Source organism: Polypterus senegalus, chromosome 5, assembly GCF_016835505.1.
Source record: "Polypterus senegalus isolate Bchr_013 chromosome 5, ASM1683550v1, whole genome shotgun sequence".
In the NCBI taxonomy this organism is placed as follows: Eukaryota; Metazoa; Chordata; class Cladistia; order Polypteriformes; family Polypteridae; genus Polypterus; species Polypterus senegalus.
In genome coordinates, this window is record NC_053158.1 from 136,148,951 (window position 1) to 136,175,914 (window position 26,964).

Consider the following 26,964-nt stretch of genomic DNA (forward strand, 5'->3'; position numbering starts at 1 on the left):
ACCTGTGGTGGGTTGGTGCCCTGCTTGGGGTTTGTTTCCTGCCTTTCACCCTGTGTTGGCTAGGATTGGCTCCAGCAGACCCCCATGACCCTATAGTTAGGATATAGTGGGTTGTATAATGGATGGATGGATTATCCGATACTTACTGGCCGTTGAAATTATCTGGCCCAACTAAATTTCTTGGTTTAAAAATCTGGCCCGAATGAATTTCTAATTGAATAGCCCTGCTCTAAACCCTTACTCCCCTCCTCATAACTCAGCTCATTTTTAGAGACCCTGTCCCTCCACAATGACTGCAAAAGTCCGTTTTGAATTATGCACTCAGAGCTGAAGGAGGGTTTGGACTTAATGAAGTGTTCCCTAGGTTCTCTAGGTTCTAACATTTTTTCCTGCCTTTTTGGAAACAGCATCTCAATGTGCATTTGAAAAAACTAAACTTTTCTGTTCTTTATCAAGTTGTAATAAACTCAGCCATTTCTCTACAGTCAGGGCAAAGACTTCACCAATTCTGCATTCAATACTGTGAATGGCTACAACAAGTCATTTTTAAATTAATCCATCCTGACCAAACCCAGCCTCACTAAAGCAATGTGACCCCATCCCAACTTTGATTATAGGGCAACTAAGAGAGGTTTTCATACTAAAAAAGTGTACATTTATATCATTCTTTGGTTCTGAGTTGGCTTTTTTTCTACCATGAGACCAGAAAGACCTTTTTATTGCTTCACTGCACATCTTTTTCTATAAACACCTAGTGGAAAATACTGTAGACTAGGAGAGAAAGTCAGGTTAACATAACTCTCTGGAGTTATGAACAAGTATTGATAACCATTATGTCAAGCCAATAGACATTATCCCTAACATTAAGATAATTTACTAAATACTGCTAATGTTAAACAAAAACATATAAGAAATATTCACAAATGAGGCCTTAATAAGTGATTAGCTGGTGGCATTCTGATTTATACCACACAATTACACAGTCCTTACTATAATCCAGGTGTACTCTATTGTCTATCCTTCTGTTCATGTGAATTAATCTTTTATACCAACAACATTTGACCGTTTGTTCATATCGGTGCTTAGAGCACAAACAGCAAAGCATATGTTTGCTGTTCATTTTATACATGGTTGGCTGTGTATTATTTGTTTGCAGTCCATTTTGAACACAACTGCCAGAGCATTATAACACCTTTATAGGTGTAAGCAATTATACAGTATGTCAATTTGATAAATCATGTATTTTAGGGTGCTTATTTGTAATTGAGGGCATTGACTATTGACCTAACTGTATAGAGCCTTTATACTTTTGTATCTTATTCCCTTTAACCATATATATTAATTTTTAACAATGGTTAAATATTTGTATATATTTATTTCTGTTTTTCTTTTTCAGAGGCAAATCGTTAATTTGGGAAAGACACAGTGGCCTAAGGATCAGGATTCTTTTTTTATGAGGTCACTGGCAACTCTAAATAGGCTTAGTGTAATTCAAACTATTTTGAAATTATCTCTTTTAATAATGATAATTTTTTCTGAGAGTTTTCAGGTACAGTAAGTAAGACAGACGTTTTGAGGTATGGCTGTTATACTCATTAATCATGGTGCCAGAGAGTAGCAATAAGTTGCATATTGTTTTGCACATGTAATTAACAATTTCACTGTACTCTGCGCATGTGACAGAAACGACCCTATAAACTTATAAAGGTGTATTGTGCACAAGCAGAGATATTGACACATTAGTAACTGACATAGTAACTGAAAAATAATGTACTCACAAATTGAATCAAAGACACATTGATAAATTCAAGCAAGGATTTTCTTTACTTTTTCATAATATCCCATTTATCATAATAGTGCAAACACAGTATAAAAGTTGCAATAAGAAATGTACATTCACATATAACATTTTAATCAATCCACTTGTAACATAAAAAATAGGACAAATATTTAATTCTTCAGATTAGGTTACCAATTTTGAAAAAAGACTGGAAGATACTCTACAATATTGTATTGACTTACAAAATAGACCCGTATTAATTATGAAAATATCTAAATCACATTAAAAGCCTAAATGTTTACCAGTGATTGTATACCGAGATAAACCTATTGTAATGGTTACAAAAAATATTCAGTAGGCCACAATATTTAGAAAATATAACACCTTCAGCCTACTGTACATATTTCTCTTCTACGTCTAAAATATGCTCCTTGTTTGGCCCCTGAAGAACACACAGGCCACAGAAACTACAAAGCAGCACAAAGAGTAGTTTCTGTTGCACAAAAAGTTTTATCATAACAGCAGAAACAGGTAGAACCTCAACAAACACAATGCATCTGTATCTTAAATTCATAAACACTGTGCCTTCATTGGCAAGACTCATAATAATAAATGAAGTCAAGGCCATTTTATCACGCTAAGCCTTTTTCAAGAGAAAAGTGCTAGGCACAGATTGTGCCCAATGTGAAGTGCAAGCCTGCCCTTAATGAACAAGAGTGTGATACCGCCAGTGCAGCACACACTACCAAAGTTCTTCTGATTTCCAGATGCTACAATGCTAACTACCGATAACTTTTTGGAGCGGCTCCTTCTAACAATTAAAATAACTGCGTAAAATGAGGCACCACAATAGAGGATGTTAGAAGACTTTGTGATACCACTAAGTGCGTTTTTACATTCAAGTAGTTATTTTCTGCCATCATGCATTACAACTGAAGCAAAACCGATTTGTTAGTCCATGCTTATTGACAGTATAGAACAAACAAAAAAAAAATAAATAAATAAAATAGTTTTCTGTATTGCAGCTATATTTGTCACTACCAAGACAGAGAAGACCATAGCTGCAATAACCCATTAAAAGGTAAGGCCGAGTACTAAACATAAATAACATGCTGAGAAACCAAGAGCAATGCTGCTGAGACAATGGTGGAAGAGACCTTTAACACATTATAGACTGTGCAAAATAAATAAATAAACAAACAAACAAATACATAAATAAATATGTGGATACAAAATTTTAATATGTGCAGTTTGCATTTCCACAAAAATATCACTTTAGCTCATAAAAATTGAAGGGAAGAAATTCTATTTCTAATCATTTCATTTTTTTTAACTGCAAGAAATCTGAATATTATTAGATTATATTCACATTAAAAATGTACCGAGTCAAGGACATGCTGAAATATAAAAAAATGACATTGGCAGTCAACTATCACATATTTATCAGTGGCATGCTTTTTCTGCACAGAAATACAAATGTTTAATAATAACTTTCCATACGCCTTTACAATTCTTATTAGAGTTTGATAACCTTTGTGCAAAGAACAGATTTTGATATGCATCTGGAGAACAAATTTGTAATTGTGTTTGTTTATAGTATCCCATGTTTTACTAACATGACATATACAGCTTATATAGTTTATTGCTATATCAACAAAAAGCAACTTGTGTTCCCTTTTCCTTTAATGAAAAAAAAAAAAAACCCAGCATACTGGCATAATCCATTTTGGGATGCAACTTCAACAGCTACCTGCAATTATTATGCATTTCAGATAAATCTGAATTACACACAAAATGCAGTTTTTATGTTTTCTTCATATTGTGTTAGAATACATCATAGCATTTATCCATACTGCTTTAATGCAAGGACTGAGATCTTGAAATACCTGTGAAAATCAATTATTTCCAAACTAAGTCATAGCAAAAATGCCATGATTTGTCTTCTTTAAAGCTCACCTTGTTTAAAACATGTAGCTAAGTATACTTATAAAACTTAAGACAACTAGATTAGTGAGTGTTTAAAAGGCAAAAATGTAAAAACACTGTACAAGGTTAAAATAAATAAGGCAATAAATCACACATTAATAATAACCAAGAGCTATACTTCTCACTGCAATACCAAATAATGTAAAAAACTTGAGAAGTTTTAATATATGGGCAAGACAAGAATTAGATGCACTCATTCAATCCTCATATGCTTTCTGAGTTACCTCATGGCATTAAATTACAGTTTCCTCAAACAAAAGAAATGTGTGTGTACCCTATTACTGACTTATTTTAAATTAATTATAACACAAAATATTCATGGAACTTTAACACTTTTGAAAATATTGATGAATGATATTGTATTATTTAATAAAATAATACTTTTGGAAGAATTCAACTTTTTGATTCCTGAATGTGGACAGCAAATGGATAAACTCAGATAGTTCAAGTCTTAATTTAATTAAAGGTAAATTAAAATGCTTTAATGAAACAATGTCAACCCTTGGCAGAAAAATAAAAAAAAGCCTTTTTTTGGTAGTGTGAGATGTTATTGAATATTTAGGATCAACCATACACTTAAAGTACATGCAACTGGAATAGGCCAACACATCTCAGAGGAAGACATCTTATTAATGCAGCCGAGGTTGTTTACTTCACACAACTGATTATAGATTAGCAATAAAACAGCTTGTTGTTACTTATTATTATTGTAAATTCTCAGGCACACGTCTGTGCTCATATAAAAATGGTGCTATTTAAACAAGATTAGATTATTAGGGACTGTGCTTTGTAATATTGTGTAAATTATTCTCTGTTAAACACCAATACTCAGTATCTGTTTAGAGTTTAATGACTGATTTCTTAAACATTTTTTCCCCTCCGTGGTGCATGTCAACAATTAATCTGTTGATTAAGACTTGCATGCACATTTTGCTTAAATCTTTCACTTAAATGCCCTGCGGTGGGCTGGCGCCCTGCCCGGGGTTTGTTCCTACCTTGCACCCTCTGTTGGCTGGGATTGGCTCCAGCAGACCCCCGTGACCCTATGTTAGGATATAGCGGGTTGGAGAATCACTGATTGACTGACTCCCACATTAATCTTTCAGCATCATGAAAATGTGAATATGTAACCCTCTCCTAAACCAAACCACCAGAACTTAATGTCTCATTATCATATTGATATTGACCAATTCAACAGGTCATCTGATAACATCTAGTTTTCTAGCTTCAGAGGCATCATGTTGTTAACATGTTAGAATGCATATGGAATTAATATCCATATTCAGAACTGCTACAATAATTTCTTACTTTTTCATATGTTGAAGATGAGTGGCTCGAATATCGATGTGTACAGTACTTGAGAAAATTAAACAAATCCTAATCTTAAATTATTGGTGTACATGTTTAAATGCAATGTCTCAATGGCCCAAATAAGATTTTGAGCACTGCAAATCCGCAAAATTACTGCAAGTATTTAAAAAATAAGATGATGAAATAGTCCTGTCTCTAAAATGGCTTGATGCATTACCACTTTTTGGGTTATAGGTAATGCATCAAACAATATATTTCAAGCTTATGTTATAAAATATATAGCGATATGCCATTTAGTGCCTTTTAGTTATGTTTTTTGTAAAGTTACTTCATTTCTTTAGAGGCTAAGGGAAAAACAGCAGCTGTCTCCTTATTGCATTGTGGATCGAACTTAATGTTTTCTGGCTAATGCACCTTAGTTTAATTAGATTATTGGATAATTAACCATGTATCTTAACTAATTAGAATGAAAAGCCATTTTTTCAGATTAACTTTTTTATTTTTTTTTAACTACCAGAAGGGCATAGAGGAATCATTAATTAAATATAGTTTACCATAAAATATTTGAGTTTTTTCTTGAAATATCTTAAAACATTCCATTAAAACATATGAAAATTAGTTTCAGGGTGAGGGCAGAATGGGGTCATAGTGGTTAGCACTTTTACCTAACAGATCCAGTGTCCTGGTTTAAGTCCTGTACTGGTTACCATATAGCTCTTACAAGTTCTCTCAATGACTGCATGGTTTTCCTCCACATCCCTAAAGCCATGTGTGTTTTAGCTTTACTGGCTTTAAGTTGTCCTTCTGTTGGCATCAGCTTAAGTGTATGTGTGTATATTAGTTGGTCCTCTTATGGGCAGGCACCCTGTTCAGGGCAGGTTTGTGTCTTATACCTGAAGCTACTGGGAAAGGCACATAAACCACCCCCAGCAACCCAGCACAGGATTTTGCGGGTTTGAGAATTTTATGTACTCTGAACATGGTAGTATTGCTACTCTTGGGATGGCATATAATCCAGAGATATATTTGGAGAATGTATTGCAAGAGAAAATTATTCCCCTCATAAAAACTTTGCAATTGATTGTTCCACTATTGCTTTATATCACTACTGCTCCCCACATGCTCCCAAAATTTTCTTCCAATTTTCTTTCTAGTGCCCCCTCACTGATACTTTGTCATTATTTCCTTCTTACCACATATTTTTCATCTCCTAGGCCTCTGTATCAATACTATCCAGGAGAGGATATTTGCGATGTTCACTAGCTGGAAAGTCCCAAACAAACACGCTCTGTCTCTCTCTGTGATCACTCTTGAAAATCTTTTCTTTAATTTAATTCTTCTTAAACTCTTAAAGTTGAGGATTAGGTCATCTACTGCCAATATCAAGAATTGTTACCCAGCATGGGGTAGCGGGATGTTCAACAGTTGGTGATGATGAGAGCTCAGTCTCACATGTTTTTTATCTTTTTTTATAATTTTTAATCTGTAATGGTTGAAGGTCACTGCCCTCTGTCATTACCACTCTGGTTAGGAGTAGCTCAGTCCATGAGTGTACTGTTTCTCACAGTGTTTGGGTGGGGTGGGGGATTACTCTCCTAGTTATATATATTTTTAGTTATATATTTATTCCCATGTACGTACGGAATAAAATTAATAAAAGAAGCAATTATTCCGTGCTTAACCTGTAACAGTGATATGCAATAATAAGTTTATTTAAAGAAAGAGATTTGAATTTTTCACATAGTGTGGTATGGTCAGACATTTAAATCTAAGTCTCATTGTGAACTGTTTTGTGACCATTTCATACTTCTCTAAGAAAAAAACCTATGTATCATTAATTGTCCCTGTACAGTAAAGAATCCCACAAATGTGAAGGTTTCTTTCCAGTGGTTTGTTTCGGGTTGGATTTTTGCACAGCTTTACTGCAAGAACCTTTCATTTTCAAATGGCCAATGTTGCAGGATGTCACTGAGCCGAGATAAAAAGCAGACTCCCTTGGTCATTACACTGGTGATTTGTCCAGCATTTCACTTTCAACTGCTCATTGTACAGTGTTACTTTGACTTTTGATCGCACATTTTTAGCAAATAAAAACAGCTCTTTGTGTTGAAACACAGTTTATCCTTTTGCATTTTAATTTTTCTTGCAAATTATGTTTGTTGGGCTGCAGTTTTCACTAGATGGGATTCTTTTGACAGCGCTGTATGTTTCTTTCTAAAAATACTTTAATTCCAACCATGCATATAGGTAAATTGAATTAATTATTATATTTTTCTAACTTAGATTCTTGTTTGAACAGCTTAAGGTGTTAGAAAAATGTTCTTTAAATGATATTATGCAAAATGGCACAGGTTTGGCATGTAGTAACAAACTTATTTTCAATATTAATTTGTATATCAAAAATAGCAAATTTTAAACAAATTACCTGTTTAAAGAGGAAGAATAAATTAAAAAATCAACCATTATAACAAATAATTATTATTAATTTTAAAATAAAGCTTTTCAGCAAAAATGTAGTGTTCATTCAGTTTTGATTCTTTGCGGTACACTAGAACTTTCTTTTTCAAAAACTATAAGTCATCATAAAATAAAAATGTTTCATAAAGAGGTTTTCTTCTTTAATACCGTGAAATGACCCCTGTATAGCATTTAACATTCTGAAAAATTCCTTTGCACAAGACCACATTAACCTTCATGCGACTAAAGAAGCAAAAAAAGTCATGCTATTACCCCTGTAGTTGTTATCACAGCTTTAGTAAGTTCCCTGATTTTTTTAAATTCATTTTGGAAATTACTTTTTTATCATACAGTTTCGCACATTTAGAGGAAAGAATGTAAAAGAATGATGATCATTAACCCCTCTTTCGCCACTGTATTGATGTAATGCAGTTCAGAAGAGTGATATGCAACAAATAATCTGCTGCTGAGGCCTGAATATTGAAGGTTAAAAAAAAATCCTTTTCAAAAATACTTTTAAAGTGATATTTTTAAAATATATTTTCTGCTTGCTTATTTCATTTGATGCTGTAGAGAAATGCATTGATTTCCCTAAATATTTTAATTTTTAAAATCACCTAAGGGGTCAACAAAATTCAAACCATATTCATTTTGGACGACCTGGTGATTTTCTCACCCTGTATTAATGTATAAAAGATGAATACAAGTAAACTGACAGACTATTTACACATGCAATAACAAATTATCCAGGCTGCATATCCTAAATATGATCAGTTTTAGTAATAACGTTTCTGAAATAAAGAATTCTCAGACATTTTAAGAAGAGTGAATTGTGTTTCCTTGTGTTATTATCTTATACTTGTTATATGAAAGACGTTAAGTTTGTGTATATTTCACTACAAAATTTTCAGTTTCTTCCACAACCTTTCTGTAATCAGTCCTATTTTAAATCATAATCTGTGCATTATTTATAATGGTTATTGAATCAACATTAAATATATGCAATCTTTTTTTAGTGTACATTTAAATACAGTAATAAAATAAAGTCATTTCCTACATAGACATAAAATTATTGTTGAAAAATTACTTGAAATGCATTTGTATACATAAAATTCTTTCATTTATGTTTAACTCATATTAAATATTATATTTTACTGTACCTACCTGCATTATGAATTTCTGCAGCAGCAGTGTTCCTTGCTTGCAATCAAGGAGCTTTCAAGAGTATTATGTAAACCCCTTTTCCTTGGCATATTGAACTTAAACTACCAGTTAAAAACTGTGGTTCATTCATACAGTATATGTATACTAAAACTTATCATATATCAACCCAAATGGAATGTATTTCTTTTGCGCCCAACAGAATGATATCCATTTTGAGTGTTTTTCCTCAGTTTTAGATTAAGTTGTAACAGGATTCAACAGTAATTGTACTTAACAAAGCAAAAATGCTGGTTAACAAAAAAAAAAAATACCAACTCTGATGTTAGCCCCCACTTTCATCCACTGAGCAAAAAAAGATGAGTTTGGATTGTCCTACAAAGAGCATGAGAGACTTTACCTCCTTTTCAGATTACAGGAAGACTGCTTGTCCTCTATAGCTTCACTTTGTTATTACATTATCAATCCAATTTCTTTACACGGGGGAGATATATAGGATACCCCTCAGGACATGCTCTGTAACTGTATTGGAAGGATTATTTTTGTTGGAATTGTGCAGTGTGGATAAAACAGGATAAAGCACATTAGTATGGCAAAAACTGCAGTACCTATCCTAACAAAGTGTTAGCCCTTAATCCCTTCCCGAAAAGTTCTTCTAAGTGGAATCCAAACTTTTTCTTTGGTTGGATTTCAATGATCCATGGTTGTGCCTTTATCTAAGACCTTCTATTGAGAATTTAGGCATATCTGGATTTAAGATTTAACAAGTGAGGTGATATTTCCATAGAATACTGTCCGCAAAATGTTTTTTTTTTTTTTTGTCTGTTTTTAGTACCATAGATTTTTGTCTTGATTCAGAAAGGGTAATTTCATGCTTCTTTCATTGCTGGCACTGATGGAAGGTAAAGCACAGTCTGGTTTGTATGAGCACTGGAAGCTTGAAGAGTTCCAAGACCAGCTTTCACTGTGAAGCTTGCTACTGATGAGACCGAGGGGCAGCTTGTACCCAGCTTTGTCTGAATGTTGACTCTGCCAAAGGCATATGTTTTTCTTTCCAGACTAGTTGACCTTGATTGCGGACTAGTACTGTTCAATTTTCCTTCCAGGAAGTATGTCAGCATTTCACCTTTGCCTTTTACACTTACTTTTCCTCGACATACAAAATCATAGTTGCACCTTTTGAGTATTCTGTACACATCTTCAGTTACCTGAAACAATTTGAAAGAAAACAATGCATAACTTATGATATTAGTTTTACTGTTTTTTTTTTTATTTTTAATATGAAAGCTACATATTTATAGTACCATAATATACCCACACTCACTAATGCTGAGGCAGTTTAGAGCCCACAACCAATCTAACAATCACATTTTTAGAATGTGAGAGAAAACTGAAATACCCAGAGAAAGTCCACATAGAAACAGGTAAAATGTGTAACTGACACATTAACAATAGTCACCAATGTGTGGTGCCACCTTGTGATACAGATGTGCTGTATTCCAACTGCAGCAGCCTTTCCCTGCTTCAGCATTTAATGTTCCCACAGAGATATCTGAGAAGTGTAGTGTTTGTCACACTGTCTGTGGGAATGTGGGTGACCCCAAAATAAACTTCTTTTTATGGTCCCTGCAATTGCTTTTATCTAGTTAATATTTTTATTTTGATTCTGCTTGATGTTATTGTTCAAAAGTACTATCACTTGTGAAACAGACTTCATAACATATTATTCCAAAACAATGGTCTGTTTTCTTGACCTTGTTATACTTTTCACTGTCTTGTTGTTTCTCTGCACCCAACCTTCTCCATATCAAACCTAGATAAACTTTTCAATTTCCAGTACAATGTAAGTCACATATTACTTTTGTCTTGGTTCACTGTAGTCTTTATTATGATTATCATTATTATTATGCACCATTGACTACATTTGCTGTTGATTTCAAAGCCACAAATCACTACCAATGATTATATATCTTTGACATTTAATAATATATATATATATATGCCTAAAAGCATTTTGAAATACATCAAAAATACTGTATAATATATTATGTAGTATAAGAGGAAGGCCTAAGAGAAGGTTTATGGATGTGCTGAGAGAGGACATGTAGATGGTGCGTATAACAGAGCAAGATGCAGAAGGCAGGACGATATGGAAAAAGATGATCTGAAGAAGAAGGAGGTATTTCATATGAAAATTTACACTTTATAAATGACACAGAAGCTTACCTGAATTTTTCCTTGAACTCCAGTGCTGTCCATTCTGCTAGCCACATTAACTGTGTTCCCCCATATATCATATTGTGGTCTCCGGGCACCTATTACCCCTGCCACAACAGGTCCAACGTTGATTCCTACAAATGATGCATTTATAATAAGAGCAGTGTTTTCCAATGAACTATTGCACTTATGTGCAATAGTTCTAGTGGAAATCTGCTTTAAATAAAAAAGAGATTGTTTTACATTGAGGGGTAAAAACATTGAGCAGTAAAAACATTGTGATTTAATTGAAACATTTGAATTTTTGTATTGTCAAAGCATCTCTCTCACAAAAGTACAATAGACTACAATATAGTTTAAAGAAGGAGAGACAACAAACCATACTTTCATCTTTGCTGATTATTCAGAAACTCAAGAAAAGAACACTTTTTGAAACAACAGTGTCCCACCAATTTGTGTTTTTATGCACATTTTCTTTTCCACTGAGTCAAATAAAAGTGAGAACTACTCTGCCCATGTGTTATTCTAGTTGTCAGTTACTGTGGAAACTGTGGGTTCACCCCGTATTGCTGAAATAGTGGATTCAGAAAATACTCAGAACCCTTCATTTGATGCATGGTTTATTGTCGTGTAAATTTTATTTTGAATGGATTAATTTGCCATTTTTGCCTGCCCATCAATCTACATTCAATAACTCATAATGACAAAAGGAAAGCATGTATCCAGAAAGGGTTGTAAGTTTGTTAAAAATTAAAATCTGAAATCTCTCATTTACATAATTATTCAGATCCTTTGATGTTGCACTCCAAATTCTGGTCAGATGCATCATGTCTGCTTTAATTATCCTTGAGACTAGGGAGCTCGGCCCCCTGTTTGCTTCGCTCGCCAACCCCCGTGTGGGCCCAACGTGCTCATCATTTCGTCGATCTGCCACTTGTGGCGAATCATGTTGTGCTTTTGGATAAGCACGAATATCAGCTCTGTCTTTCATATCTCCATCTTTCAAAACTATTATCGCTGACAATTCTTCACATGTAGGTTTATTATATATGCAAGCGTGATCTTTCGGATTCATATAGAAATCCTTCTTTGTCCGTGTTTTTCAGTTAAATTTCGTGTAAAGTGCGATACTTTTGGATGTATGGATTTGTATCCGATTGTTTAACTGTTTCGATTCTATGTTGCATTGCTTCTCCGTGACCATAAATATAAACATGACCAAACTGTAATTGAATTGAATTGAAATTAAACTTGTAGTATCTTAAATTGTTATGGGACCACAGATTCTCATAGCGTATGGTCCTGAATCATATAAATCTACATTTTGAGCATTGAATGATGTGAATGCGAACAGATTATTGAAGATTTGGATATTTTGCCTGTAGTGTTTGTGGATTTCTTTTTCACCAAATAACAAATCTGTTATTTCACGCCTCTTCATTGGGATTAAACACTACTTTTCCCTGATGGCAACACAAATTAGACGATCTACAAGTCTCTGACTTAAACTTTAAAATCGAACAATATTTACATACTTCTGTCATATCACCTATGTCCATATATTCCATCTCTTTTTGCTGTTCCGTTATTACACCGAGTAATAATTTCCATTTGTTAGCGCTAATGTGATCTTTAGTATCAGTTTTTTGAGACTTTCGAATTTTAGTACTCATAATCTCTAACCTGCTCTGCATGTGTATTGCACCAACGTTTTTGAAACTCTTTACAATGTTTTACTTTGTCTTCAACTATTTGTCTTTTATTTCCGCCCCCGCTTGGACCTGTTAGGTTTTCAATTCCATTTGGTCCGGGCTGATTATAACTTTCCTTATTTTGTGGATTTGCACCTAGATTATTATTGTTCTTGCTTTTGGGCCTCTTTTCAACAGCCTGCCCTTTCTTCTTTGCTTAGTCATTGACGTTTAATCTAGCATGTATAAAATTATTGTCCAGAAAAGGATTACATCTAAGGAAATGAAAAGACTGTATGCCTTATATTAAAATGAGGAAAACATAAAAATGTATAAGAGCTGAGAGCACAGGAAGTGTGTCTGACAATAGCTTTCACATGAATGAGAGGTGAATGGACCGTGGTTAAATTTCTTGGCACAAAGTCTTGTCTCACAGGACTTGAAATTATCTCTCTAAAAATGTCTTGTCTCATCCCAGGATGGTTTTTATATAATAGAGAAATGTATCTCCAGATTAATTGGAGTCCATCTGTGCCAAGTTGAAATGACTGGACATTGTTTAGGAAGGCGCACATCTGTGTGTATAAGGTCCCACAATTCACAATGCATGTCGGGACAAAAAACAGGTCATGATGTCCAAGAAACTCTCTGTAGACCTCCGCAATAAGCCTGTGATGATGCATAGATCAGGGCAAGGATATAGAATGTGGACTATGCCCGGCAGTTTATCCCGGCCAAGTCCCCCAAGCCGCCAGATGGAGCCCTCCCTGCAATGTGGAGATGCCCCAAATTCCAGCAGGGTATCATGGACTTTGGAGTTGTAGTGCACAGCCCTGCTGGAGAAAGTCGAGGCTGCCAGGGGACGCTGCAGGAAGACACAGAGACATTGGCTTTTCCTACAGCCTGGAAGTACTTGCCAGTCACGAGGACGGAAGGAATAAAGTGCTTCCGGGCTGACAAAGAAAGAAGAGTTTTGATTTGACCTGGAAGTGCTAGGAAGTCACATGGACTGCAGGTCAAGGAGCACTTCCGGGTTGTGGACTATAAAAAGGACAATGAAACACCAGAGCGTTGAGCTGAGCTGGGTGGTAGGAGGGTAACACGTCTGGGAGTGGAGGATTGGTTATTGTTATTATTGGGGTATTGTGCTTATTTATGAATAGTGTTGCGTGGAGGGTGCTTGGTGCACTTCATTATAATAATAAAAATAATTATTATTGCACTTTTACCAGGTGTTTGGCGTGGTACCTGAGGGTTCAAGGGAGCGTAGCACCCCCTACTGCTACAAGAATCATATCTTAAGCTTTGAAAGTTCCCAGGAGCACAGTGACCTCCATAATTATGAAATATAAGAAGTTTGGAACCACCTGGGTATTTCTTATAATTTGCTGTCCAGCCAAACTGAGTGACCAGGCAAGAAGGGCCATGGTCAGGGAGGTTGCCAAGAACCCAAGAAAAGCTTTAGAAGTCCTCTTCTGAGACAGGAGAACATGTTGGAAGGAGAACCATCTAAGCACTCTATGAATCAGATGTTTATGGCAGAGCAGATAGACTGTTGCCACTCTTGAATAAAAGCCATATGACAGGTTAAACACATCTGAAAGCATGAAGACAAAGACTTTTTGGTCTGATGGGGCAGAAACTGGACTCTCTGAGCAGAACTCCAAGCTCTATGTCAGACAATGACCAGGCAGTGCTCACAATCTGTTTAACACCATCCTTATGGGAAAGCAGGGCCATGACAGCATCAGAATTGAGGAAAGGATGATTGTAGTCCATTACAGAGAGGTCCTTGAAGAAAACTTTCTCCAGAATGCCCACAGCCTTAGACTGGGCCCACGGTTCACCTTTCAGCATGACAATGACCTGAAGCATACAGCCATGACAACACTGGAGTGACTTCAAGACAAAACTCTGACTGTTCTTGAGTGGCCCAGCCAAAGCCCACACTCAAACCCCATAGACAATCTCAGCAGAGACCTGAAGATGGCAGTTTACAGATGATTCCCTTCCATTCAAATGGAGCTTGAGAGAATCTGCAGGGAAGAATGGGATATACTGTCCAAAGCTGTTATTGCTGCTAAAGGGGCTTCTAGAAAGTACTGAATTAAGGGCCTGAATACTTATATGAATGTAAGATTTCAGCTTTGGATTTTGAATAGTTTTTCAAACCTTCCTAAAAACGTGTTTTCACTTTGTCAGTATTTGTTATTGACCTTGAGGATGATAATGCCATTTATTTACAGGTTTTTCATTTCTCAATGCTTAAACTATACATAAAATTTCCTTGTGTATAAATGTTCTTTACAGTATATTGATCATAATCATCCATGCATCAATTTTCTAGCCTGCTGATATCTAGTTCAGGGTAGTACGGATAAACCAGGAAGCTGTTAATTTTAATTACAAAATTAACAAACTTAATGAAGATAGGGTGAGAAGCCCAGTCATTCGGAAGGGGCTCAGAGTAGAGCCGTTGCTCCTCCGCATCGAGAGGAGTCAGATGAGGTGGCTCAGGCATCTGATCAGGATGCCTCCTGGACGCCTCCCTGACGAGGTGTTCCGGGCACGTCCAACCGGGAGGAGGCCCCGGGGAAGACCCAGGACATGCTGGAGGGACTATGTCTACCGGCTGGCCTGGGAATGCCTCAGGATTCCCCTGGGAGAGCTAGAAGAAGTGGCCGGGGAGAGGGAAGTCTGGGCATCTCTGCTCAAGCTGCTGCCCCCACGACCTGACCTCGGATAAGCGAAAGAGGATGGATGGACAAACCTAATTATTGTTGATAATTTTCATAACTTAAGTGTGTACATTTTAAAGTTGTAATTTAATCTGCTAGAATCCAAGAATGTCTGTTTATACTTACAAGGATAAGGATTTATGAGGATTGCACCAGTGTGCAAAATATCCTCTGATAATAGGAGGTCCTGTTAGTTCTCCCGTATTGAAACCTCTAATCTGGTCCTTTGAAATATATACAATGAATTACTGTAGCTATGGAGAATGTTGTCAGTTAAGATGTGAATATCTTAAATAGATTGATCAAATCATACACGGACTTGAAATCTGGAAACAAAAGTAATGCCACCTTGTACTTCTGAGCAGCATCACACAGAAGAGCAAAATTTTGTGACTCATATGCAGTTGGACACTGTGTGTGAAAGACTGGAGCAACTCTGCCTTGATGCCTTCTTTCTGAACCATGACTCTGTTTAACGTGTGTGCAAATGAACGTTTCCTCCTGTTGGTCCCTGTGCATTCCTTCTGACTGCCGGGAATTAAAGTCATTTTAGTAGAACTTGTGGCATGTGGCTGGAGGTGGAGCCCCGCTGGGATTCCCAGGAGGACTGGAGGAGGGCTTGTCACGAGGGGGAGATCACCCTGGTTGTGTTGGGGGCCATGGTTAGAGGGGGCCCGTGGCCACCGCCAGGCGGCACCCTGGTGCCTGAAGAACCCTGGACCTCAGCACTTCCACCACACCAGGAAGTGCTAGGGGGAAGAAGACTGGGGACACCCGAAGGGCTTCCGGGTGCGCAGCCGGCACTTCCGCCACACGGGGTTGTGTCCGCGGGGGATTGCCGGGAAGCAGCTGAAGCCCATCCGGGTTGGGATAAAAGACGCCGCCTCCCTTCGTTCATTAGCAAGAGTCGGGTGGAAGAGGACGGAGCTCGAGAGAGGAGTGGAGGCGGCCAGAAGGAAGGCAATTTGTGACTGTGACGCCTGGACTTTGGGGGATCGGTGCTGGAGGCACTGGGTATACACTGAAATATTTGTAAATATTGTATATAATAAATATGAGTGTGTTGGGTGCAAAACCATTGTCCGCCTGTCTGTGTCTGGGTCCAGTTCCACAAACTGTCATTGGTTCATTGTAATAATAAGCTTGCTTACTGAATAACAATAAACAGAAACACCATACTCACAGCAACAGGACTGATGACCTTACTTTCTTATTTGTACGGGCTACAGGCAAAAACTCAAAACAAAGGACTATTAACTGGGAAGAAGGCATGGATAACCTCATGCTGTTCTAAATACATTTGTATCAGCAACTGTGTCCCACTCTTCATCATAACTGTGGTAATGCCCTGAATGACTATGTGGGTCTCCTATTTAGTTTATTTCTGTGTAAGTCTCTGATTTAAAACATACATTCCACTTTCTTGCTGGCTAGTTGCTGCCACTCAACCATTTGGCTCCATCTAGTCTGTTAACAGCTATCTGTTCTGTGTTATAATATTTTCTCACAAACGGTGTAATGAGCATAGCATGTTTATAAATGTATTTTTAGGCCTTCAGGAGGTTCGCAGGGGTAATTAGGTGTTCTAATGATAGACTGTGTTCATTATCTACTCAGACTAACAAGTAAACCACAAAGTCATTGCAAATCCAGTGGTGAGCAAACAGCAAAATCAAAAACAAAAAAAAAAGCTAAATGTCATTGTTTCACAAAAAACATTCCATTTAAAAAAAATGTTTATATGTAACATGATTTTGGTGACATAACTTTATTTCTGTTTTGTCAGGTTATTTTTTGAGTACTTCCATTTTGTATTTTTCTTTGTATGGGTGTCACCAATTTGTAGGATGCCAAAATTTTTTGTTTGATTGGTATGGTGCTATGTACATGATGAATGTGCCACATAACTCATAATGTTATCACGGCCATATTGTAAAAGACAGCTGCATGCATTAAACAACATTTACACATTGTTATAAAATAAAATTATGACATAGATTTTTTGATTACAACTGTTTGTTTAAATCTTTACATTTAGTCACTCGATTTGTTATTTAAGTGCAGTAATTTAATGTTATCTTTTTCGGGAAAACATAAAACCCACTTAAGTTACTAAATGTCATTAAAACATTCTTAATAACTAGCCATTATTTTACCATGATATTAAAATGCAAATTCTTTCTTTCTTAAAAGTTTGAATGAGTTTTAAAAGTTGCCCTTTTAAAACTTTTTTCTCTGCATATATGACAGCAACACTTTCAAAGCATTCCCATGTTCACTCACTGTTAATTTTGAGCTTAATTCTACTGAACACATAAAATCACACACTTTTAACTAAACAACTGTTACTTTTCCACAAATTGAGAAATTATTTAAAATTATTACTTGGATATTATTTTGCGTTCACTAAACTGAGCAAACCTATTCTTGAACAGAGCTGAATTCAAAAGTGGAAGATTGTATTAACAGTAATGTAATTTTTTATGGTTAATAAAAACATTGTTATCAGTGATTCTTGTATCTTAGAAATAATAACTTCTGGATCATCATAAATCATTTTGAACCTTTTCTTTGCTAATAAAGTCAGTAACACCACTATAACCTTTTTTTGGTCATGTCATCCAACTGCAATATAAATAGTTGAATAATAATAGTAACAGGAGCACAAGTGATTCTTACTTAAATAATATTAGTTTATGTCATGTACCCGATGCTGCTGAGATATTCTCTGGACCACCTGAATTAGACTAAATGGGTTAGGCAATGTAATGTTATGCTATATACTTAACTAGCCAACCCGCAGCGTACCGTACGCCACATAATCAGGCTGGTTTTTTAATGATTTTTAAGCACAGGGAGAAAATTAACATTTGAAAAATCAGAAATGTAATAAATCAGCAAGAAAAGCAACATTGTAACAATGCACGGAACGAACCAACACAAATTGTCTGTGCGGCGCTCAGGCACGGAGGGTGGAACGGGAGGAGAGGAGAAGGACGTCCAATCCGCTGCCTCCGTCATGCTAGTCTGCTGATTTCTCGGCCAGTATACACTGCCTGCTCATGTGCCCACCTCCAACTCATCACTCGAGTCGTTGTCGTCTGTGCACAGTCCAGATGCAGCTGTGACTCACATAGACTTTTCATTGCTCTGTGCGGTTTTGGCTGCCTTTCTATATATAATCAACCAAGACACCCGACCACGGTGGTAGTGAGGTGGGAGGGCGGTGTGTAAAAAAATTGCAGGAGCATCTAAGAAGACGCATGTTTGTTGCGGACGTGAATTGCTGTATGTAGCGTGTAAAACAGTTTGCTATGGTGCACGCGGTCGTGCGTCGTAACCGAAAACTCGGTTTTTAAAGACTGGTTACTTCATTGTGTATACGACTGTAGGTGAATGAAAAGATGTAACTCTGGAGAGGGCAACATACAATACAGTGTTTTACACACTGCATACAGCGATTCACATTCGCGACAAATTGTTTTACACGCTGCATACAGCGGTTTACATCCGCGACAAATATGAATCTTCTTAGATGGTGCTGTTGCATCCACCCACGCTCTCGAAGCACATACACTGCCTGGTCATGTGACCGCTCGCAAGATCAACTAACAGAGACTCACCCACCAACTGTAAGACTATGGGATACCCTTCGCAAACTGCTCTACACGCCGCATACAGCGATTCACATCTGCGACAAACAAACTGTTTTACACACTGCATACAGCGATTCACAGCCACGACATGATTTTTCTTAGACGGTCCTGTCGCGTCCACCCTCATACTCGAAGCATACACACTGCCTGGTCATGTGCCCGGTCGCAAGAGCAACTGACAGAGACCCGGCCACCGAGTCTAAGACCATGGGAAACCCCTCAGAAACTGTTTTACACGCTGCATACAACGATTCACATCCGGGACAAACAAACTGTTTTACACGCCGCATACAGCGATTTACATCCGTGACAAACATGCCTCTTCTTAGATAGTCCTGGCACGTCGTGTGGTGCCTCTGTGTGAACCGGTCAGGCACAGAGAAGGTCAGCTGCTGAGAGAGCGTCTCGACTGTTGCAGGGCCTGCATTGGTGAAGCAGGTGAGACGGTAATGAAACAGAGGCACAGGGCTTATTGGTTTTTAAAGACTGCTTCCTTCATTGTGTTTTCACCTCAGTTTTAAAGGATTGTTTTAAGGATCCCATGGGATACCCCTCGCAAACTGTTTTACACGCTGCATATAGCAATTCACTTCCGCGAGAAACATGCCTCTATGAACAGTCAACGTGGCTCAGAGCTGCAGGAGGACTCTACGACAGATGAACATAAATGATGCCGTTTTTCCTGTGTCGTCGAGTCCGAGTTGGTGGGCGTGGTTCTGTGAGTTGTCGTCGTATCCAATGGTCTTAGAGTTGGTGGACGTGGCTCCTTCCTGCGTGCGCCATGGGCGTCTCACTTGTCGGCGGCTTAGTAAATCCACGCCCCTTCCGGCGTGCTTTCCATGGTTGTCTTGCCTTAGTGAATTATATATATAGATACTGTATAGCTGTGATTATATTATTATACTTACTTGTACTGTATGTGAACAGAATTTTTCAAAGTATTTTACTAGATACTGAGGAACTTACCAACTCTTAATACAAAATCATTGTAGGACTGGTAGTTGATTTCATCAAGTACATCAAACATTTCTATTGCAAAATCAGCCAATGTGCTTAGATGAGAATAAATTGACTTTTTAGCCTGTTAAGAAAAAAACAGTAATTAGTGTAGTTAAAGTATTTACTCAAATATTTACGTTCACAGGTTTAAAAATGTAATTACTGCTATAGGAATAATAATCACATGTTCCTCTTTATAGCTTTTATTTCATATCTAATAAAATGTCAGTGCATGGTTATATTATATACATTAGTGAAAGGAAATGCATTTTGGAGATTATCACAGTAGATGCGTAAAATAATTTTAGACATAGTTGCATTATATACTTTACATAATGATAGACAGAAGAATAGCTGTCAAGATAAAGGGAAAATTATGGAAGAATGGAAGCTCAAGGGATGAAAATGCTGCAATGGATATGAAGTTTGAACAAAATTATTCAGTAGATAATTAGTACATGAAGGGAAGCTAAAAGGTTAAAGGAATATAGGGGAAGATGATGGAAAGAAAGGAATATAGGGAAAGAACACTCAATTGTGCTGTGTATAAATTTCAGACAGAATTGGGGGATAAAAGAAGGAGAGAAAAATTAAAAAAACAAGTGGAAAGATGTAGTAATGAAGGATATTCAGGAGGCTTGATGTAATAAGGATATGTTCCGGAATAGAATGTAATAGAAAAGATATAGCGATGTGGTATAGCGGGTCCACAACTCCCGTTCTAAGGCCAGTTTTAAAATAAATAATCGCCATACTCGTGGCTTAGCAAGTGGGCATGGTGGGGTATGGCCAAAGCAGTTCCTGAGGAGTTCATGCTGTGGGTGTTTCTCACCTAAGTGCACAGGTGAGAAATGGTCCACATCCATAATTGTTCCCATGAGCTGCTGATTGCCACGACTGCTGCACCCCCTCTTGATAAATAGAATCGCGAGTCGGCTAAGAGGGGAGGGAAGAAAGGAAAGAGAAAGAACGGAGGTTGCAGGCAGAAATCAGTAGAGAGAGAGAGAGAGAGAAAAGAAGCCAGCATTAGCCTATGTAAACTAGGTTGTCAGAGAAGGGGATGCCATATTGTAAAGAAATCATTTTACTTACTGGTGAGTCAGCAAAGGGTGTGCTTGAGCTCAGCATTGCCGTTGGCCGTCCTGGAGAGTTTACACGCGCACGACCCTCAGGGGTTCAGTTTTAAATACATAGTTGCCCGGGGCGTGTCACGGCGCGTGGCGTGAACATGCTAGCGTCTACCTGGATAGGTGCGTGAGGTAGACGGGTTGGCAGATTGGCTGGACAATCTTTCCAGTTATATTTAAGGAGTCACCGGCCAACAGGGGTCATCAGTGGACCTAAAGGAGAGGTAGGAGTAAGCACTGCTGAGCTATTTGGAGGAGCAGTTGTGATTTGGCGGCTTTGTAAATATTCTTTTGTATATAGTTATATATCTCCTAGTGATCATTTTGGTGGAGGTATATGTACCTATTTGGTGCTGGGATAGTTTTTGATTTTGGGTTTGGTGCAATTGTTTTTGCATATACACACACTTGTTTTTGTCCATTTTTTTCCTGCTGGAGGAGCTTCTTGAGCCAGGGATAAAAGAAGACAACTTTATTAGTGGAGTGTGTGTGTAGTTTTTGTAGGAGTGCACTGATTTTGTAAATACACCATATTTTTCCTTTTTTTTTATTTTTATTTATGAAGATGTGCCAGTGTTGAAAGACTGTGTCTCAAAGACCACCTGACACTACTGCATTTTGATTGTACAGCACTCTTGTAAATAAACTTGCACCATTTACCCTTCAATTTTTGCCTGTGTCTCATCTCTCCACTGATCATGTTCGGTTCATAAACTATCAGATGTCCAGAGTGTAGGCTGGGGCCACTTCCCACTACACGGGATATCACATTTGGTGGCAGCAGTGAGATGAGCTAGCAGTGGGGACAGAAGAGCTGGAGACAGAGCAGCAAGTGGGATTGGTGCCAGATTTTAAAGAACCAACGGACCCGGAGGAGGACATTTTTAAAGGACAGAGCTTTTTTATGGACATTTATTTATTGATTGTTTTTATTTGTCTTTTAAAAGTTCTTATTCTTTTAATGTCCTGTTTTTACGAAGAGGGCTTGGGTTGGTTTTATTTGTGGGGTTTTAGTGCTTTTATTATTGTTTTAGTGTAGTTGTAGTGTGGCCGAGCTGTGAACCTGGGCCACCAGTTGCACTGGGTTGGTAGTGGTGTGGAGCCTTCCTGTGCAGCTGGAGGCTTATGGGGGGTGGAATGTGGTATAGAGGGTCCACAGCTCCCATTCTAAGGCCAGTTTTAAAATAAATAATCATTGCACTCGCGGCTTAGCGAGGGGGCATGGTGGGGCGTGGCCGAAGCAGTTCCTGAGGAGTTTGTGATGTGGCCGTTTTTCACCTAAGTGCACAGATGAGAGATGGTCCACATCCGTAATTGTTCCCAGTAGCTGCTGATTGCCGCGACTGCCGCTCCCCCTCTTGATAAATAGAAGCATGAGTCGGCTAAGAGGAGAGGAAAGAAAGGAAAGAGAAAGAACGGAGGTTGCAGAAAGAAAGTAGGAAGCAGTGGAGAGAGAGAGAAAGCCGGTGCGGGAGAGCGAGCAATTGCAGGCTCGCGTGCAGCCGAGCAGGGAGCCTGGGTGTTGGGCCGACACCCGTGGAGTAGTTGTAATGGTCACTCCCGCTGAGTTTATTTTGAAGAGCGGGAGTGACCGGAAGATGGATGACGATAAGGCAGCGGGAGTCGGGACTTAGGTTGTGTATTCACCAGCGTTGGCGCCCTAGTCGCTGTGGAACCCAAGTCGCTGTCTGGAGGAACCTGCAGGAGCCAGTGGTTGGTGAGGCGATCCGATCAGCTGAAGCAGGTAGAGAGAAGATCAGCTTGCAAGTAGGGCAACTCTGTTCAGAAGCTCAGACAGGAGAAGCAGGGGAGTCGCCAGGTAAAAAGACACAGGCTTTGTGTTTTTAAAGGATTGCTGCCTGCGTTATTTTAACTTTGTTGTTTTAAAGATTTTTTTCTTCTAATGGATTTTAACCTCCACTTTTCACTTCTGTTTTTATGGATTATTTATTTAATGACTTTTTTCAATGCACTATTTATTTGAACATCGTTTTGATTGTTGTTTTTAATAAAAACACTTGACACTTTTGTACACCATCCCCTTGCTCCATTGTTGTGCGTCACTACGAGCTCATCGGTGACATTACCAACGGTGTTGGGTTCAAGGGCTCCCGGACAGAAGATGGGAGCATGCAGCAAACCTGCATTGTCACAAGCAACCATAGATAAGGGGAAAGCCCCAGGGAAAGAAGAAGTTGTTATATTACGTTCAGTATTACTTAACATTTTCATTTCTAAAACAGAATAAAGGTAATCTGGTGTGCTAGGAAACTTAAAGGTCTTGTGATATCTTGTGATAATGTTTTCTTAGAGGCAACATTCCCATGCTTCTAAAAAAGTAAATAATGTAACACGATCTGGATCTTTGCAAATGTGTAAAAACAATGTTCAAATACTGAAAAATACAAATTGTAAAGTCATTAAAATATTTCAGCATGCTATGCTATACTAATATGATGCTATGCTACCCTTACTTTGTTCAGGGAACCATTCCATAATAATGCCTGATATGCTGTAGAGTTATTCTTAAAATTCTAGAAGTCTTAGAATTAATTGTACAAGATGCTTTAGCCCAGTTAATTATACTTCATTTATGTTTGTTTAATCTCTTAACTGTCAATGGATCAGTGTACCTTCTTTAGAAGAAGCTGCAACTTCTTTAAAATAATTGTAATCAACACTAAAGTCAGATTTGCCTAATGGATATTGTTGGTTTCTTACCTTGGTTCCTGTAGTAGGGACAAGGCCAACTGCTGCCATATATGTGCTTCCAATGGTTTTTATTTTTTCAATATCTTTGTAGCATTCTTTATCCATAAGCTTTAAAGAAAAAAATGCAATCCAGTCATTTGAAGCATTAACTGTATGAAGGAGTTAATACATTACTGTGACTAAGTAGCTATTTAAATGCTTTGATTTCATCATACAAATAATAAGACAGCTATGTTTTGATGAAATTTTAAGCTGTTTACTTTAACTTGGGTATTCCTCTAAGGTTATTAACATTTGTATTAAACTATATATGTTTAAAATAAATATTTAATTAATAAAAGGGTTTATAGTGTATTTAAAAATAAAACAATTGTAAACTTTTAGTTTAAAATTAAAAAGGCCTATAAAAACAATCTGCAGCATACCCAGCAGACTACTGCAATGTGTCCCCTTTATAAAAACAATGCAGCTACCTGCCAGTACTTAGAGAGAAAAAGAGCTTCTGTGTGGTAGATCATGATATTCCAAATATAGACTGTGACTGGAAACAATATGCCCTGTAGACATATTTCTTAAAAGATGATAATAAAAATGACTGACACTATACAGCAAAATACATCTTGCTAAACTGCAGAGGTTTTCAAACTCTATCTTGGAAAGCCACAATGGTTGCTGATGTTTCCTCCAACCAATCTGAAAAAAAATAATTTAATTCCATATCTTGTTATTTCACCTTGTCAGGCATTTCTGATATTGTTGATTATGTTTTCCTAAGGGTTTCTAGCTTCTAATCAGGAGATTGGCTAAACAAAAACCTACAACTACTGCAGGCCCCCCAGGATTGAGATTGGAGACCCATGCCATGCTACACAAGAACATTTAGCAGTGAACTTTTCACTTTGTCAATCACAGACATGTATTGCTAACCCTCTCACCCACTAACAGAATCTCTAAGTATCTTGCATCTAGCCAAGAACTTAAGAGTTTTCACATTCATCCAGGGTATCTCCCAATAGACAAAACCAGAAAATTAGAGAAACAGTATGCAATCAACAAACGTACTGTAGTTCCAGACCTACTATATATTCCAAGTACTGTTATACCTGTCACACTGACTTCTGGCTGTTCCCGCATCAGTCATATACTATTGCACATTTCAAAAGCCAGTTTTCACCACCACTGAATGTTCCAACCAAATCTCTCCTACTCTTTGTCTTGTGGTTGGAAGTTTTACATGGCCACTCTCAGCAAAGCCAGAGATGGCTAAACAAATGGTCAAGCTGTTTTGCATTTGCAAAAGAACTCTACAACCAAGCCTGATTTTGGTCAATATTATTAGTTTTATTAGTGGAGTTCCTATATGAATATGTTTTGGATTTCTTTCTGACACTTAAGATTATCTTACCGGTAGCACATAGCTTTCAATAAGAAGTTAGTATATTTGGATGTCATTAAACTATTATGCTATACAGTACTAGCTTAATTCTAAGAGAAAATAGCAAAATAATGTAATTTCTCGTACATTTATGAGATAGATCATATACTTGTCATGAGAAGTACTACTGGAAAAACTGACCACATTGCTTAATTGACCTATTGTATCAACTAGAAAAAACAGACAAGAACTATTGCATGATACTACAATTAAACAACATACTGTGACTTTTATCTATACTAATAAAAGGCAAAGCCCTCACTGACTCACTCACTCATCAATAATTCTCCAACTTCCCATGTAGGTAGAAGGCAGAAATTTGGCAGGCTCATTCCTTACAGCTTACTTACAAAAGTTGGGCAGGTTTCATTTCAAAATTCTACGCGTAATGGTCATAACTGGAACCTATTTTTCTCCATATACTGTAATGGACTTTAGCTCGATGGCCGTGTGGGCCAGAGCTGCGTGTCACATCATCATGCCTCCCACGTAATCACATTAGCTGACTGTGAACGCAGTATGAAGAAAAGAAGGAAGAGCTCCCAAAGAGCGCTGAAGAAAAACGCATACAAGCTTATTCATAAGTGCAGCTACTGCGGAAACAAAGCACGGTGTAAACCGTAAGTTTAAATTAAGTTTATAGACACACTGCTGTTTGTCATGCCTTCGTCAAATACTTTATTCGCGAGATACAAGTTTAATGAGAAGACACGAGGTATAAACGAGACTTTGGATCACTTTGTAACAGAGTTAAAATTGCTGTAGCGAGAAACTTTTAAGTGCTGGGTCTTAGCTAACATTAAATAAAGCCGTGGATCTCGCAACATCACACACGAGAGCAGCTCATGTGAACTGACTGAACGCAGTACGAGTGATCATTTCCATGCATCAAACCTGTTCAAAAAATGCATTACACAATTGAGGAAAAGAATATTAGGTTCGAGCTGAGCTCCACAGCTAACGTGGTTTTGCAGAAGCAACTTCGTCACGCTGCCACCAAATACTCACAGAAAAATCCACAAGTTAATACACACGCTGTCTCTAGAGTTTCTCCACACTCAATGTATTCCTTGCATCCCTGTTATACCCTCTGATCTCCCATTTCAATTCATATGCCTCCAATTTCCAGTAAGGCTCTGCTGCGTGATGACAAGTAATAAGTGTCGGGGACAGACCCTACAAAAGGTTGCCATTGATTTCAGGCAAGATTGCTTTTCTCCTGGACAACTATACATTGCATTCTCAAGAGTGAGCTCGCGCAGCTTGGTCATATTACAACCAGAGTGCTGAACTGACAACGTGCTATATAAAGAGAACTATAACAATCGTAATAAACGAACAATAAAACAGCGGAGAACCTGTGGATTAAATAAAAAGGCAGCTTCCTTGGCAAAGCAAGGAAAAAGGATGGCCTTATATGTCGTTTGTTAATAAAACAGTGGGGAAGCTGTACAAAGGCTGCTTCACAAAAAACCAGCGGAGCGCCTATGAGCAGGCAGTCAGCTAAAGAAGGGAATCAATAAATATCTATAATCGTAATAAACGAACAAAAAATAGTGTACAAGCCGCGGATTAAATAACGGAAATTGGTACCTGAACAGTAAAGTAAGTCTCGAATAGCTACACAATAACTATAACAATCGTAATAAATGAACAATAAAATAGTACAGAACCTTGAAGCAAGGAGAAACTAC

General features: G+C 37.6%; 1 protein-coding gene across 1 annotated transcript in view; it reads right to left on the reverse strand.

Annotated features, from left to right (window-relative positions):
• Positions 1–1,801: 1,801 nt before the first annotated feature.
• The window catches only part of LOC120529518 (adenylate cyclase type 1-like), a 557,890-nt gene continuing 532,727 nt past the window's right edge, over positions 1,802–26,964 (reverse strand). The window contains exons 17-20 of the mRNA XM_039753390.1: positions 23,845–23,943; positions 19,964–20,078; positions 10,922–11,046; positions 1,802–9,903 (exon numbers count right to left, since the gene is read on the reverse strand). Coding sequence (XP_039609324.1) covers positions 9,565–9,903; positions 10,922–11,046; positions 19,964–20,078; positions 23,845–23,943 — 678 coding nt within the window. The 3' untranslated portion in view covers positions 1,802–9,564. The remainder of the gene's footprint in view (positions 9,904–10,921; positions 11,047–19,963; positions 20,079–23,844; positions 23,944–26,964) is intronic.